Here is a 15,356-nt window from a genome sequence, read left to right as displayed (position 1 = left end):
GTGAGTGCATGTGTGATTCTACTTTTGACTTTAATATACCCAGTGTATCTTAAAATGCATCTTGAAGCCTTGAGTTTAATTTGAATTGGATACCATTCATTTGATAGCTGTCTTGTTACCGTCTGCATCATTGTAAAACTGTCGGGACCTCAACTTGTTTTCCTGATTTGAAAAAATAAAAAGAATACTGTCCCGTTTTCTACAGGGCAATTTCTGAAAATAAAGTTTCTGCAAGAAAACCAAGAAGTAGACTGGCTGAAAATGCTGCCGTTTCATAAGATGCAGCATAGAAATCTGAATAAGCTGACTTGATTGGTGAAATGCTTTGGTTAATTTGATAAAGGCAGTGTTCGAAGGAAGAGCCATTGCTATAGTGATTAAAGTGGTGTTTGTTTGTATGTTTTTTTCCAATATAATCTAGGTCTGAAACTGAAGCTAAATATTTAAATTCCATAGTTGGGTCTTACAACATGTCAAAGCTCTAAAGTGCTGAATCTTTAAAATACTAACTCACTATGGTATTCGTTGGTAGTAGTTCTTCCCATTCCTCTCATATTCTGTTCTTTTCTGACTCTTTCTCTCCGTTTTTTTTCTTTCCTGCAGGATTAAGGAGGACCATGTCATACAGCACGGATTAGTCGTGGATGGGGCCAGTCTGTCTTTAGCGTTGAGGGAGCATGAGAAGCTCTTTATGGAAGTGTGTAAAAACTGTTCAGCTGTGCTGTGCTGCCGCATGGCCCCGCTGCAGAAAGCTAAGGTACCAGTCCTCTGCCATATACACACACACACACAAATACATTACCCTCATGTTTAAAACGACTTTTTGGATGGTTTCAGTGGTGACATTTTCCTTGTTTGACGGATGATGAATAGAATATGTGCCTGTTTTTGAGTGTTAAACAATTTCTGACATAAACTGATATAGGGAGTTATTGTTTTAATAAAGCTCTTATATTTGTGCTCATGGTGTGTTCATGCGCTGGATCTTCAGAAAACGCACTTAAACTCAGCCCAGATGTCAATGTTACTTTGTTCTGTCCAGGTGGTGCGTCTTTTAAAAACGTCTCCAGAGAAACCCATCACCCTAGCTATTGGGGATGGAGCCAATGATGTCAGTATGATACAGGAAGCTCACGTGGGCATAGGTAAACACTCACACACACACACACACAATGTAGTCTCTTAAATTGTATTCTGCAGTGTTTTCCTCCAATATATGTGTGTGTTCATGTGCCTCCAGGTATCATGGGGAAGGAGGGTCGCCAGGCCGTGAGAAACAGTGACTATGCAATTGCCAGGTTTAAGTTCTTGGCTAAACTTCTGCTGGTCCACGGTCACTTCTACTACATTAGAATAGCTACGCTTGTACAGTACTTTTTCTACAAGGTAAGACTTGGCTATGATTACAAACAAAATCTAAAGCTTTTATGAGTAGTTATAATAATGCAGTGTTTTGAAAAGTGCTAAATACATACAATTATAGCACTGGACTCACTCATCAAAGAATAAACCTTTAGGTGATACACTTTACTTCAACACTCACTAATACACACTAAATTACGTAAATTAGATTTTACATCAGCTGTCAACAAGACGGCCATGTCTCCTTTCACTGCAATGTATTTAATGTTTCTTCCCTTCACTCTGTCTTTTCTAGAATGTGTGTTTTATCACGCCCCAGTTTTTATACCAGTTCTTCTGTCTGTTTTCACAACAAGTAAGTCTCTTCTATCTCTCCACCTCTCCACTCTTTCACATGCCATTGTAGATTTGTTTGTGGTTTTAATGTTGCACAGTCTCTCATTGACTTCATAGAATGCATTCTCAAATATACTATTCTTTCATTTTTCATTTGATATCATTTATAACTTTCAAAAGGCTCAACAGGCAAGAACTTGACAGAGATTCATGAGTCATGACTTTAACTCAATGCTTGGAGTCATTAAAAGTTGCTGTAACATTTAAACAGTAAATCTGATATTTTGCATTTAAACTCTTCAAGTATTTATGCAACTTACCTTTAGAACTTGTGTTAAATTATTTATCAGACTATTATTGAAACATTAAGTCTGTTACTAAAGCTTTAGTCTGTTATTAAGGTCATTACAAAATGATATCAGCCTAAGAAATCATTTGTAAGATGTTAGACTGCATGCAGTGTAGAGATACAGAGGGAGGCTATGCCACTATGTATTATAGAAGCCTTTATTGATCGCCAGAGGGGAAATTGAGGTGTTGCAGCAGAACAGAAATACAGACAAGTTGAGAAAATGTAAGAAAAGTTTCATTTAGAAGTATGTAAAATAAGAATAGAAATAGAAACTATACAACAGCAATTCAACTCAAAATTATAGTAGTGCAGTACCGTCTCAAGCAAAATGACATGGTGTTTCTCAAGTCCGATTAGTTTACTGCCATTTCTTTCTGCCTGTGTATCTGACACTGATAAAGCTCTCGGCCTGTTTTGTTTCAGTCAGATGAGTTTATCAATTTAAGCTAACATGCTGGCGTTACGTGAAATGCTGTCTCTGTCCACCCCAGACTCTGTATGACAGTGTTTATCTGACACTGTACAACATCTGCTTCACCTCGCTGCCCATCCTGGTGTACAGTCTGTTTGAACAGCTGGTCCATCCACACGTCCTGCAGAATAAACCTGGCCTGTACAGGTAAGATTACATGTGCTCTGCAGATGCACACCATAGATGAGCTTCAGATTAAAGTTTAAGATTAAGTCTATGGGAAGCTGCTTTGGTCAGTTTTCATTTATTTAAACAAGAACTTAATAAAAGTAACTATTTTGTTGTTTGTTTGCTATATACACCATCTACATACATTTTGACCTGCTGCTGTTTAGCACAGACGGCTTATAGGATTTATTTTTTCTTAACATTTTAAGCAAAAAAACAAAGTTTGTTGCCATCTGCGTTCTATTTGTTCCTTAATTCATTCACATTTAAATTACTTATTCATCACAGTGAAACATGAAAGTGCGCTTAGATACAGTATATCCTCTACGAAAAAAAATTAAATAAAAATGTCTGTATTCTGCAGGGACATCAGCAAGAACTCTCTGCTGTCTTTCCGGACGTTCCTGTACTGGACCCTGTTGGGCTTCTGTCACGCCTTTGTCTTCTTCTTCGGATCCTACATACTGATGGGAGAAGACACCACACTTATGGGCAATGGACAGGTGTGTCTCTGGCTGTGTGTGTGTGTGTGTGTGTATGGTCTACTGTATGTTTATACTCTATAGTAGTATCGCTAGAAAATCGGCCTGCTGAGACGATTTTACAAACCATTGGAAAAATGTTGCTTTAGGAAATGAATGGTATTTTTAGAAAGAAAAGCAGGATGTGTGTGCATGTTATGATGAGTTATTTTTATTGATGGGGCTGGTTGACTGCTGGTTTTTCTTCAATCACTTCTTCCCTTAATCTTGCTCTTTTTTTTTTTTTTTTAATCTGTCTCTTCCTCATTCTGTCTTTTTGTGTTTTGAGTCTTATATACAGTCTGTTTGTCTCCATTACTGTGCCAGCATGTGTGTCATTCACTTGTCAATGAGTAAGTTCGGCTAATTTTACCTTTTCTTCTTATCATATCTTCTGCGTCTCTGGTCCTTCAACAAATATGTTTCCATCTCTTTTCTTTCCTGCTGCATATCTTTGCCGTCTTCCTCTCTGTTTGACGTTTGGTATTTCAGAGAGCACTCACTCCTATTGCTCGCGTGTCCTTTTTTCTTCTATCCTTTGTTGATTACTCTTTCTTTTCCTTCTGCCTTCACGCTGTGCATGTCTTCAGATCTTGCGAGCTAACAGGCAGCTGGTAAGAGTCTGCTCTACAGTTGAACGCATGTCTCTTTGGGGGGTTAATGAGAGGACTATCAAGATTGTTCCTCAACATATTTTTGTCCTGCTAATGATGATGATGAAAAGATGAATTTTAATACATATGCTCTATAGTATATTTACATTGAAATGAACAGTATGATGCCAGTGGCTCATTGAACCCTGATGATTCTGGTAAATTCTCCATTTTCTCTTGAATTTAATTGTGTGTTCAGTTCTCAGTTCCATGCCTCTCGCTGGAATACAGTATTAAGTAACTCTCTGTTGACAAACACGTTAATTCCAATTCTTCTTTTCTAAAAGACTTACAGACTCTTTGAATGGACTTTAGAAAATGCACGCAAAGATTTATCATGAACACATAGCTTCTAATGTTTGCTCATCTTATGCAGTTGGACGGTTGCAAAATGCCTGATAGTCTGACAGATGCAGAGAATTTGTCCCCCCCCCCCCGCTGCGTCCACTAGTGGTTTGAAAGGCAGTGGTGCTTAAAGAGGCCATAGCTAAAGATGGCCCATGTAAATGGATCATAAAAGGACAAGTGATTTTATCAACAAAGCTGTCACACAGAGCAGAATTTGTAAAGGTCTTAGGTAAAAAAGAAAAGTGCATGTTTTTTAATTGAGATATAAATAAACTAGAACTTGAACAATATCCCTTTAAGGGGTCCAGTATTGTTGTCTGCTCTCCCGACTGTTTCTGTGGATACGTCTGAGTCCTCTCACTATTGGTTTGCAGTGTTCCGACTCCAGCAGGGTCCTGAATTGGCTGGCAACAAAACAATACTCCCCGCAGCTCTCAACCTATAAGCAGAGTGATTCTCATAGCAAGTGGTAGAGCTAGCGACGGTAGTCACACAGTCGGAGGGCAAGACCTCATTATAGGCACCGCAATACCACTCAACTTGTTAACGGAGGTCGCTGCCTTGTAGAGCTTTTTATCTCCCTTCCACAACTCAAGCACAACACTGCTCACCTTGTCCCACCTGTCCTGACTCGCAGCTTTTATCCAGCCATGTGGTTTGACTTGTAACAGTTTATATTATTATACTATCCTAGCAACTGTGATCTGTAAATATCAGATGCGGCAACTGTGGCTGGTGTTTTTTGGTAACCGTTATTCATTGTAGAGAAATGCCAAATGCTCTATTTCTCTGTTTTGTCATCACTATGTAACACATATGTAAAACAGTTTCATCAACAGTTGTCCGTCTGTTTTATAGATGTTTGGAAACTGGACATTTGGAACGCTGGTCTTTACTGTCATGGTCATCACTGTCACATTAAAGGTAAATTAATTCTGTTATACAGCTGTAAGATATATATATAATATATAGCTGTAAATATGTATGATATTTTTATTTTATGGTTTGTATAGTAGCAGCTATTTTAGAAATGTAATATATAAAAGTAAATCTATTTTTGTGAGTTTGTTTTCAAGTCTCTGTGCCCTCTCCTGGTCCCAAATGGCATAATGCAGCTGTAAGATGATGGTTACTGTGTGCATGAGCTGAGAGTTGTGCAGCTTGTTTTGGCCCAGAGGGACACACTTGTGTTGCCACAGTCCCCATATAGAATACCGTTTGTTGTGAAGTACTGGGATGATGTCAGTGGCCACTAACAGCAGAAGATTATTTGTCACAGGTTGGGGTCATGGTCTTTTTTACAGCACAGTGGCAGATTGCTGTAGTTTATTGATGCCCTGTCTGTCCCTGTCTCAGTGTTTTACACCCAGCTTTTTTTTTCCTCCCCCCGCTGTGTGTGTGTGTGTGTGTGTGTGTGTGTGTGTGTGTGTGTGTGTGTGTGTGTGTGTGTGTGTGTGTGTGTGTGTGTGTGTGTGTGTGTGTGTGTGTGTGTGTGTGTGTGTTGACAGCTTGCTTTAGAGACTCATTTCTGGACGTGGATGAACCATTTTGTGACGTGGGGTTCGATTGCCTTCTACTTCATCTTCTCTCTCTTCTATGGAGGCATTATCTGGTAAGAAGTGGTTCTTGTTCTTGTTCTTTTGTACAAGACACCTGTTTTCACACTCAAAGAAAAGGCTTTTCCGTGGTATAATATGGTCTCTCTACTACAAATCAGCTGTGTAGGCCTAACATAACACCTATATACATTGCGGTGGCTAAACACTGGCTTTCCTGCAACAGACGAACAAAGTGAAAGTGTTAAATCATCACATGTACATTGTTCCATGTGCTTTAATGCTAATAATAAATGACTACTTTGATAGTTAATGATGAAAAATTAAAGTAAGTGGACAGAAGAGTATATAATGGAACATTGGACTGCAGTCTTAAGTTTCTCATATGGAGGATAAATGGACCAAAAGACTGTTACCGCTCGAAGCAAATATCATATCCTGCATTTTGTACTGTATTTATTGTATTCACATATTTTTGGCTGGCTCTCTGAAAACCTCAGATTGTGGTAGAGGAATATGCAGCTCACCTTTTTTTCTCACAGTATTGGAATCATGTTCTCAAGATATGGTAGCGCTCGTTCTAATTTCAGTAAAATCACATTAAGAGTAAAATCATCAAACACATGTTGCTCACTGAAATCTAATCTAACCTCTTGTTTACTTAATTGTATTTACTTTACTTGCTGTTGAAAGATATTCACCTACAATTAGAGAGGTGTATATAATAGTGTCTGTATACTTTGGATGGAACAGGCTGGTTTACACCAGATTTACCAATCTTGCCATTTGGCAGATACATCACCGAGGCTTTGTTAGAGGCAGCTTTGATTCTCTGGTAGTGTGTTGGATTGGTCAGATCAATCTTAACCACTTTATCTCAGTCCAGTCAACTCACAGACTGGTAGGAGCCACCCTGATTATATTGGACCGTAATTGATATTTGTGGTCTGACGTCTGCACAGGTTATTAAATTCTCTGGTACCAGGGAATAATAAAATCATTCTAAGAGCAAGACTCCCAACTGCCAGCGAATTTACAGTGAAGATGGTCGAGCCTGGCTTTCCACCTCTATGTTGTTTTTAAAAGGATTCGGTTGTGTCTGCAGCGCAAAGCTACTACCTCAGTCAGTTCTGATAGTGATTTAGCCAAAATGTGACCGTCACTTTCAGGTAAACCAACTCGATGCTTTCGACCACCGCATAAAATAGAAATTTCTTCTGTGATATGTAACCATTGTGTCCCCTCCCCTCCCCCCCAGGCCGTTCCTCCACACCCAGGACATGTACTTTGTATTCGTGCAGCTGCTGTCCAGCGGCTCAGCCTGGTTCGCCATCATCATCATCATCATAACTTGCCTCTTTCCTGATGTGGTGAAGAAGGTCTTCTACCGACATCTGCAGCCCACCAGCACACAGAAGAGCCAGGTAACATGGGGAGGAGGTGCAGAAAGTAACAGAGAATTCTTCTACAGGTTGTTGTCTGGGAACCGTTGTAAAGAAGTCCAGCCCTTCCTCTAAAGTGGATTATACTTATACGTACTTATCTTTGGTAAAATGTACATGTTCTGTTTTAAATTGGCTGGGATTTAAACAGGCTCTTCCAGCATTGATCTTTTTACTTCCCAGAGGTTTCACATGCCCTGCACCCTGCTGGCCTGACTCCATGCTGCAGTGTAGTCACTCTTGGTCACAGCAGTTCGCAAATCACTGTTTTAACAGTTTTTAGTGAAACGCTTTCTTGTGCTGACGTGCATTTCACCTGAGCGTCCACTCTGCCGCAGCTACTCTGGGAACGCCAGATGTTTTGTTCTTCTCCAAAGTTGTCTTTGCTTATCTCTTCTCTCAGTAGTAGTTTAGTTTTGGTAATCTTGGATGACAGGATTCAATTTCACTTCAATTCAATTTTATTTATATAGCGCCAAATCACAACAAAAGTTATCTCATGACACTTTACAAATAGAGCAGGTCTAGACCGCACTCTTTTTCTACTACGAAAAGTCATGAAGAAATCAATCATCAGGCAAATGTTGGAGTGGGAAAAAAAAGTTTGTCTGCAGCAACATCTTTAGAAACGTTTTGTTAGCTTTTTCTATTTAAATCAACAGGAGCGATTGCACTCTTAACTAGTTCATTACCACGGCTGTAAGCTAATATTACCTGTTTTAGGTGAAGAATGCTAAAAAGCATTTTTCTCTAAGGTCTGCAGGCCCAGGCTCAAAAGTAAAACTCATTAAAAGTAATGAAATGGCACAGGGAAGGCCAAACGCATTCCAGTAGTTAAACTGTCTCATGTGTGCAGTGTTAGATTTAATACTTATTCCTACTTGTATCACAAAAATGGAAATTATGTTTCCTTTAATGTGACAAGAGCCTGGAGGGAGAACATGAACTAAAATGTCACAGTAATTCAAATTCTAGACAGGAAAGAAAGGAAATGTTCCGTGTGTCACTTTGTTTAAATAGTTCATTATTTTCTCAGCCTCTGTGGTCATGGGTTACCCACTTCTTTACAGGAACAGCATGGCGTTCGGTTGCACACACACCGCACGGCTTCTTTTTGATCCAATACACACACATACACAAACACACAGTGTGCACGGTCACCTCTCAGCAGACTCCTGCTGTTGCTGTATTGATTTGTCCAGCTGGGGACTGTTTATGTTTTCTACCTTCCTCTGTTCAAAACTCTCCTCTTGTTTCTCAGAAGAAAACGAGCTGCCTTCTCCCATCCTATGTGGTGTTTGCTGTTTCTGCCCTAACCTTTGTCCCGTCTGAGTGAGTGAGATTCTGACAGTGGGCGTAGTATGCTTGAAATCTAACCTCTGTGTGTGCTCTTCCTCCTATCCTCTCTGTGTGTCCTCCTGGTGTAGATGTATTCCAACCGGGTGGCGATAGGTGATGACTTCATCGCTCTGCAGCCTCTGTCCAGAGCCAAGAGCCAGCTGGGCAAAATTAGGTAGAGGAGGAGATGAGGCTCATTCAGCCCTGGCCTTACAATACCTCTAAAGATCAATTCAAATAAAACTGGAGTGCTTTATTCAAAAGCAATATTTCTATATTAGTAGTTTTTGGGATGCGTTTGTATATTTTTGTGAATAGACAGCCATCTATACTGGCTTGTCCTGTCTCCCTAAATGGAATTGTACTTCCTTTAGTTTGAAAATATGTGTTTCAAATATTGTAGCTCCTCTACAAACCACTCCAGGGTCTATTCTTCTTTTCTTTAGAATTTCTCACCTTTTTCCAGGAAACAGATATCCATTGCAACATTTTGCAAAAGCCTTACATCATCCAACATTAAGGTGCTAAAATGGTCAGTGATGTGTTTCTTTGCATTGCATGTTCACATGTAAAATAACAGAATATGATTGGTACCACAAAAATCACATTACATACCGTTATTCGTCACATCTACTAAAACAAATACAATTTTCACAAATTTTCACAATGTCGCTTCAAAACGAATTGGTGTTCTTTTTTTTATAAATAAAATATAAATTTCAGACTTTACGTTAACAATGTATTGTCAAAAATATACTGGCTTTGAAAGGTTTTATGTCAGGTATTCAGAATGTCTCGAACATTCTGAAGCATTTACTTCTAGATTATTGATGCAGACGTTAACGAAAAAAATCAGGGTTCAAATCTCATTTACAGCATCACATGGACAGCCTGTAAACATGTAGAAACATTGCTTAATGAAACAAGCGCTCCTGTTTACGATCATACGTACAATACAGAAACGTTCTTTCTGTGACTGCATGCCCTGGACAAGCCAATCAGCATTCTCCGTGATTGGGATAGGGGGATACTAAACAGATTTTCGGGCTGCGTGGGGTATGAGATAATGCAAAAGACTGTGACGTCGAGCATTTCAGCCACTGCATGTGTTGCATTTTAGTGAGAGGCTGACCCCCTCCTGCCTGTTACTGCATGGTGCTGTCATTACTCCCCCCACTGCATGAACAAACAGATGAATGAATGTCGAATCACCTGGGAGTCCTCATTGACTTCATTTTTGCTCTTCCCCCTGCACTCAGTTTAATGTGATAGCGATGTTGTCATACAGGGACCCTATCCCTGTCCTGAGTCATAATTTATGAAGCGCCGTTCTGACTGTGATGTCCTGCATCTGCATCTGTCCCAAATCGAGGCACCTGGTCAGACCTGCCTCCTGACCGTCAACTTGTGGTCTTGTCATACAACCACAGTCTGGCATGTCACGCTCATGTTAAAGTGACGCATGGTGCAGCCCATCAATCCACTCCTTTTATCTATAGCATGGTCCGTCCTCTTGACATATGCCCAGCCAAACACCCTCAAACTGGGTTCACCACTTGACACCCTCCCGAGTTGTCCACCTGCATGGTTTTAGCAGACCCACAGACCAACACGGATACCCCACTACAGCTGCATGACAGGCTCTTGGACTGGTCTGGGCTACCTTGCACCGCGGCATGATGCTGTCCCGTGTTACTGTCAAAGCTGTTTTGGACTGATGACTTGAAGATCTTGTGCTGTCATAGCAGATATCACTAGAAAAAGCCTGCAAGGGAAACGCTAACAATAGTGTCAGCCAAAAGCCACATAAAAATGTTTGATCTTGGACAGTCTTGACTAGTGGACAAAAAAAAGAGTTTTTGAGAGTTTTAATTTTGCATATATGCAACTGTCCAAGATCATGTGAATAAACCTTGTGAAATATAGAGTTAATATTCTTAGATCTGTATTTTGTGTATGGTTTAAAGGTGTAACAATTAGTCTTAACTATTATGATCATTCATTTTTCAAGCAAAAATGCCAACTATTCTGCTTGGATTTGATGCTTTTCTTAGTCATACACGAGAGTAAATTGAATATCTTTGGGTTTTAGACTGCTGGTCGGATAAAACAAGCCATTTTAGCATGTTACGTCGGGCTCTGGGACGTTTTAATGGGCATTTTTCACAATTTCCTGACATTTTATAGACCAAACAATCGAGGAAATGATTGGCGGATTAATTGGTCGTGAAAATAATCGTTAGTCGCAGCCCTAGTATGGTTGATTTCTTTTCAGTGCTAATGTTCGCTGCATGCATATCTTTAAGCCTATGTTTTATGTTTGTAGTTGTTTGCAATACACTTAGCCACCAGTGTATACAGATTGCTAAAACTAAAGCAGTCTAATACAACAACCCTCCAATAAATCCTTCACAGAGGTTTTAATGCTTGCATTTTTTTTGAAACTGTTTTAGAGAGGTGTTTATTCAACTTAATGATCCTTGTGGAGGCTGTAGTTTGTGGTGCACCTCTCAAAAGCAGTTTCAACAAAAACAAGAGCATTGTAACCATGAAGGTTGGATTAATTGCCGTAGTTTTAGTTTGGTGCATCTAAAAAAAAAACCTGGCAACTGAGTGTATAACCCAGGTCACGAATGATGTAGGCAATGCAGGGCCCATCCCACAAACTCAATGAGCAGAAACAAACTGTAGACTGACTGATCATAAGTGTTGTGTGTGCATTATGGTAAGGGAAGGCACAAAGCACATTATACAAAAGAGATCCCATTTCCTCAGTTTGAGTAATTTGTTTGTTGTATAGGTAGAACTACACAAGATGCTCGTACTGGGTTCAAAATCAAAGCGTGTATTTATGTTAATGTGTTGTATAATCCAATTTATTCAGTACTGTTGAAAGAATTCCAGCATCTTTCAGAGTCTTTTTCTCCTAATTAGATTAGAGGGAGGTAATCACAAAAGAACCCAGAGTGCTCTCCTGGGTTTTTCCGTTGTTTGCCTCTGATAGATTCCGCAGCAGGTTAATTGGTTTGGATACTAATAGATTTGCTCGTATCTGCACTAGAAGGATCCCTTTCCCTCGAGACATCTTCCTCATGCCCGCAGCTTCTTTCTGCTCATTTGTTGCTCAATTTTAGAGCCGTTTCTGAGCTTACCAGCCATCTCGCCAATGTGTTCAATTGTCACTGCTTTCTGTGAGAAATTAAAGCCCTCCTCCGGCGACCTCATCACCCCACTCAAATTTTCTTAAGGACCTCTTCTCAAGCAATGATTTATGATTATCTCCCAGTCCCAATTAAAATGAGGTCCAGATTCACAGGGGATTAAGACCTGGCAGCTTTTCTTGTTTGCCTTGTAAGATGAAAATTTCCTCTCTGTTCTGTTGTTGGTGAAGTCACTTGTGAAGGGCTTTAAAAAGGGGACCATCCTCGATTTGGTCTCTATATACTGTATGTATACGTGTATTAGAGCACACTGTAGAGTGAGGGTCAGAAATGTAATTAACTGCCCCCCCCTACAGTGCAGCCCGGACTGACTCGCTGACTGACTGCTTGCTTACTTACTAACTGACTAATTAAATCTGCTGGTTGGTAAATAAGCAGCACTGAACAACGTACCATGTGTATCGGCAGTCTTTTAGTCTTGTATTGAGTCCATAGATTCACGAAACAAAATGCAAAATAATTCCAATGGTGTGAGATGATGAGAAATCTAAAGGCTTAATATGAGACGAAATGACTACTGTAGACATTTTTGCAGTGCGATTGGTTAGTTAACAGGCTGGCTTTACTGGTTATGTTGCTTTGTCAATGTGTGACCTACCAACAGTCTACCTGGCTGACTGATGAGCTGTTTGACTTGCCAGCCGGGCTCACTGTAAGCATTTTGTGTCCTTCAGATGGAAGAGGGTGAGGGCTCAGTCGGCCCAGAATATGACCCTGTTAAAGCCCAGCGGAGCCCAGGGGAGGACAATTGGCACCTGCTAGCTGCTTATCCTCCCCCTGCTGCCCCCGGCCCAGACCCCTGCTCCCCTAGGTAGTACCATACTTCACTCCCATTGTCCCCCTCGCGCTGCCCCAGCATTAAGGCTTCACCTGAGGATCAACCAACCCTGTGCAACCCCTAAGAGCTGCAGTCAACCACATATGTCCTCATATATGGATAAGACAACCTGCACCTTCAGTCATTCACCCATGGCTGTCTGTCACAGCTGCCCCTGCACTGCCCTTTTTTTTCATATGTAAGAATACTATTCCCGTATGTCTCTCCGCCGGTCTCACTTCCTGTATGAATGATCCCGTCCTCTCCCACCCTACCATTATCAACTCCATCCATCCATCCATCCATCCCTACCCGTCCATGAATGAACCTCAGCCTTCCCTACACACATATGACTGACCCCGTCCTCCCTTATCCAACCATGATTTCCCCCCATCCTTTCCTATTGTGGTCTCAATTCACCCCTCACTGTTATTGGTCAGATCTGGGTTCAGAGTTAAGAGACAGAGAATGCTGTTGGCATGCTGACTTCATTGTCTTCGCTGTATTTTTGTTCAACCATCTAATCCCACCATATTCAGTAATAGTACTCCATATTGAAGCCTGAATGAGATATCATTGTCGGCTTATACGTATTTGATATCTCATATAATCCATTTTGCGTTTCAAGTATGATTTTGTTTTTGTTTAAGACTCTCAGTGTTTTGTTTTCTCTACAGAGCGTGCTTTGTGAGCGCCTTATATCACACTATAAACCCAAGATCATTACATTTTCTTACGGAGACAGTCGCCAGAAAGAGCCTGCCAAAGATACTCTGCTGTCTTAGTTTTGTAAACCATCATGATGGTGTTTTAAATAAAAGGACAGAGAATATGAACTTGAGCTGAACTCCGTAGCTAATATAGTAAATCAGATGATGTCAACCATATAGCTGTCACTGAGGCTTTTAATTCAGACATCGTGTTCTCTGCAAACCTCAGTTTACAGGAGAACTATTAATCATACGGTTTGGCCCGGTTTTACTCTGGGCATCATGTTGCTGCTGCTTCTCCACAACTAAAAAATGACTTGCACCAAGCAGTACCTTCAGAAACGGTGCAACTGTGAAATAGCCAGTTCAGTTGATACTTCTTTCGTGTTCATCTCTCTCATCAACAGCATTAGAGGAAAAAGCGTTATTGTAACGTGACTGCCACTGAAAACTGCAGTATCTCAACGCCATTCATTGCTGCTGATATACAAGCCCTGTGGTGACTTGATTGCTGCTGCACAGATCAATATGATTGGTCACTGATAGATGAATGCAAGCAATATCATCGTAGAGTTAATGAAAAGCCGACAGTGTTTATCACCCATGTTGTGATACCAACAAAGATCCACCACCAGGGACACTTCACCAACAAATAAACACTAGCCTAGGATGCATTACCACCCATGGCTACAGCTGTGGCTTGGCTGATGTCACTGCTTTTACTGTATGTGTGTTTTTGAATATTCACAGTCTACAACCTCCAATTTTCTCATTGCTATGGTGGTGGTGGCTGTTTTGTGTTACAGTATCAAGAACAAAACCTTTTCAAAGGAATAAAAGGCAATATGTTCCGATAGAGGAAGAGCGAAACCATGCATTTATTATCCGGGGACACCTGACACTGCCGGAATAAATCCTATTCAGTTTGTCCTGTCTGTGTTTTGCTGTTGCCAGCCAAGAAGCAGAAGTTTGGTTTCATGCCAACACTGTCTCCAATTTCTGCCGCAGAGAAATGTGACAATGTGGAAACATCGCAATCCAAAGGCACCATGGAATACCTGGGTCACACATTCAGCTACAAGATAGGACAATTTGGGCTTTATAACAGGAGTCATCATCAAATGATATGAAATGAATATGAAAGCTCAAAGATTTTCGAAATACCTTGACTTTTCTTGACTATAATCAAGCAGCTTAGTGTTTACTCCGCTCTCCATGTGCTGAAAGAAACTGGAGGTTTAAGATGTTAACATAGTCCAAAAGTTGCTGGACACCAGAGTTACACTTTCAGTCTAAAAAAACGTTAATCCACTTATAATGCCTGTAATCGATTGCAAAAAGTACAAATGGGTGCTGATTTATGAACCTGGTGGGTCACTAAAGTTAGTCTGAGCTTAATCTGTAATTATGAAGTCCTATTATGCTGTAGGAAAGAAGGGTACAGGATGCAAACTACATGGGCGTAACCCCACACTCTGTTTCCTCTTTGCCTCGCTGCTCTTCACTTTCTCTCTTTTCCATCACACGCTCTCGCTCTGTCTCTCTCTCTCTCTCTCTCTCTCTCTCTCTCTCTCTCTCTCTCTCTCTCTCTCTCTCTCTCTCTCTCTCTCTCTCTCTCTCTCTCTCTCTCTCGAGGGCTGACTCAGGTTAACAGAGCCACCTGATCCTGCAGGTTTCTAGGCAGCAACTTCACTCACCTTCGTCTACCAATGCATCTCTGGCTCATTGGAAAGTCCGATTAATCCTGAAATATATTTTCAGTCTCATTATTTAGACAGTGAGAGGTTTCTTCGCACCTCTTGTCAACTCCTACATTAATACAGACACTGTTTTGTGGTTTCATACTGGCTTTCGCATATATGAAAGGAAATGGATCTGGATAGATGACGGCAACACTGCCTTGCTTCTTATCATGTGCGTTCATATGATAGCCCTGGAGCTTTCAGTGCTTATGTAGGCTGAATATCCCAGATCTTTGATTGGACTTATTATGAGAAACCTAGAATACAGCAATTGGAGGTTGGCATTTGAAAAAAATATAATTGTGATCGTGATCTCAA

The 15,356-nt window shown here is 40.6% G+C and overlaps 1 protein-coding gene across 1 annotated transcript in view; it reads left to right on the top strand.

The window, feature by feature from the left end:
* Positions 1 to 15,356, top strand: part of atp11b (ATPase phospholipid transporting 11B) — a 48,338-nt gene that overhangs the window by 26,429 nt on the left and 6,553 nt on the right. The window contains exons 20-29 of the mRNA XM_070908301.1: positions 604 to 757; positions 1,043 to 1,145; positions 1,241 to 1,386; positions 1,658 to 1,717; positions 2,542 to 2,669; positions 3,055 to 3,193; positions 3,802 to 3,825; positions 5,071 to 5,136; positions 5,721 to 5,824; positions 7,027 to 7,192. Coding sequence (XP_070764402.1) covers positions 604 to 757; positions 1,043 to 1,145; positions 1,241 to 1,386; positions 1,658 to 1,717; positions 2,542 to 2,669; positions 3,055 to 3,193; positions 3,802 to 3,825; positions 5,071 to 5,136; positions 5,721 to 5,824; positions 7,027 to 7,192 — 1,090 coding nt within the window. The remainder of the gene's footprint in view (positions 1 to 603; positions 758 to 1,042; positions 1,146 to 1,240; positions 1,387 to 1,657; positions 1,718 to 2,541; positions 2,670 to 3,054; positions 3,194 to 3,801; positions 3,826 to 5,070; positions 5,137 to 5,720; positions 5,825 to 7,026; positions 7,193 to 15,356) is intronic.

Source organism: Enoplosus armatus, chromosome 7 (assembly GCF_043641665.1).
Source record: "Enoplosus armatus isolate fEnoArm2 chromosome 7, fEnoArm2.hap1, whole genome shotgun sequence".
Taxonomy (NCBI): domain Eukaryota; kingdom Metazoa; phylum Chordata; class Actinopteri; order Centrarchiformes; family Enoplosidae; genus Enoplosus; species Enoplosus armatus.
Note: the sequence above shows the minus strand (reverse complement) of the source record. Positions and strands in the feature narration are given on the sequence as shown.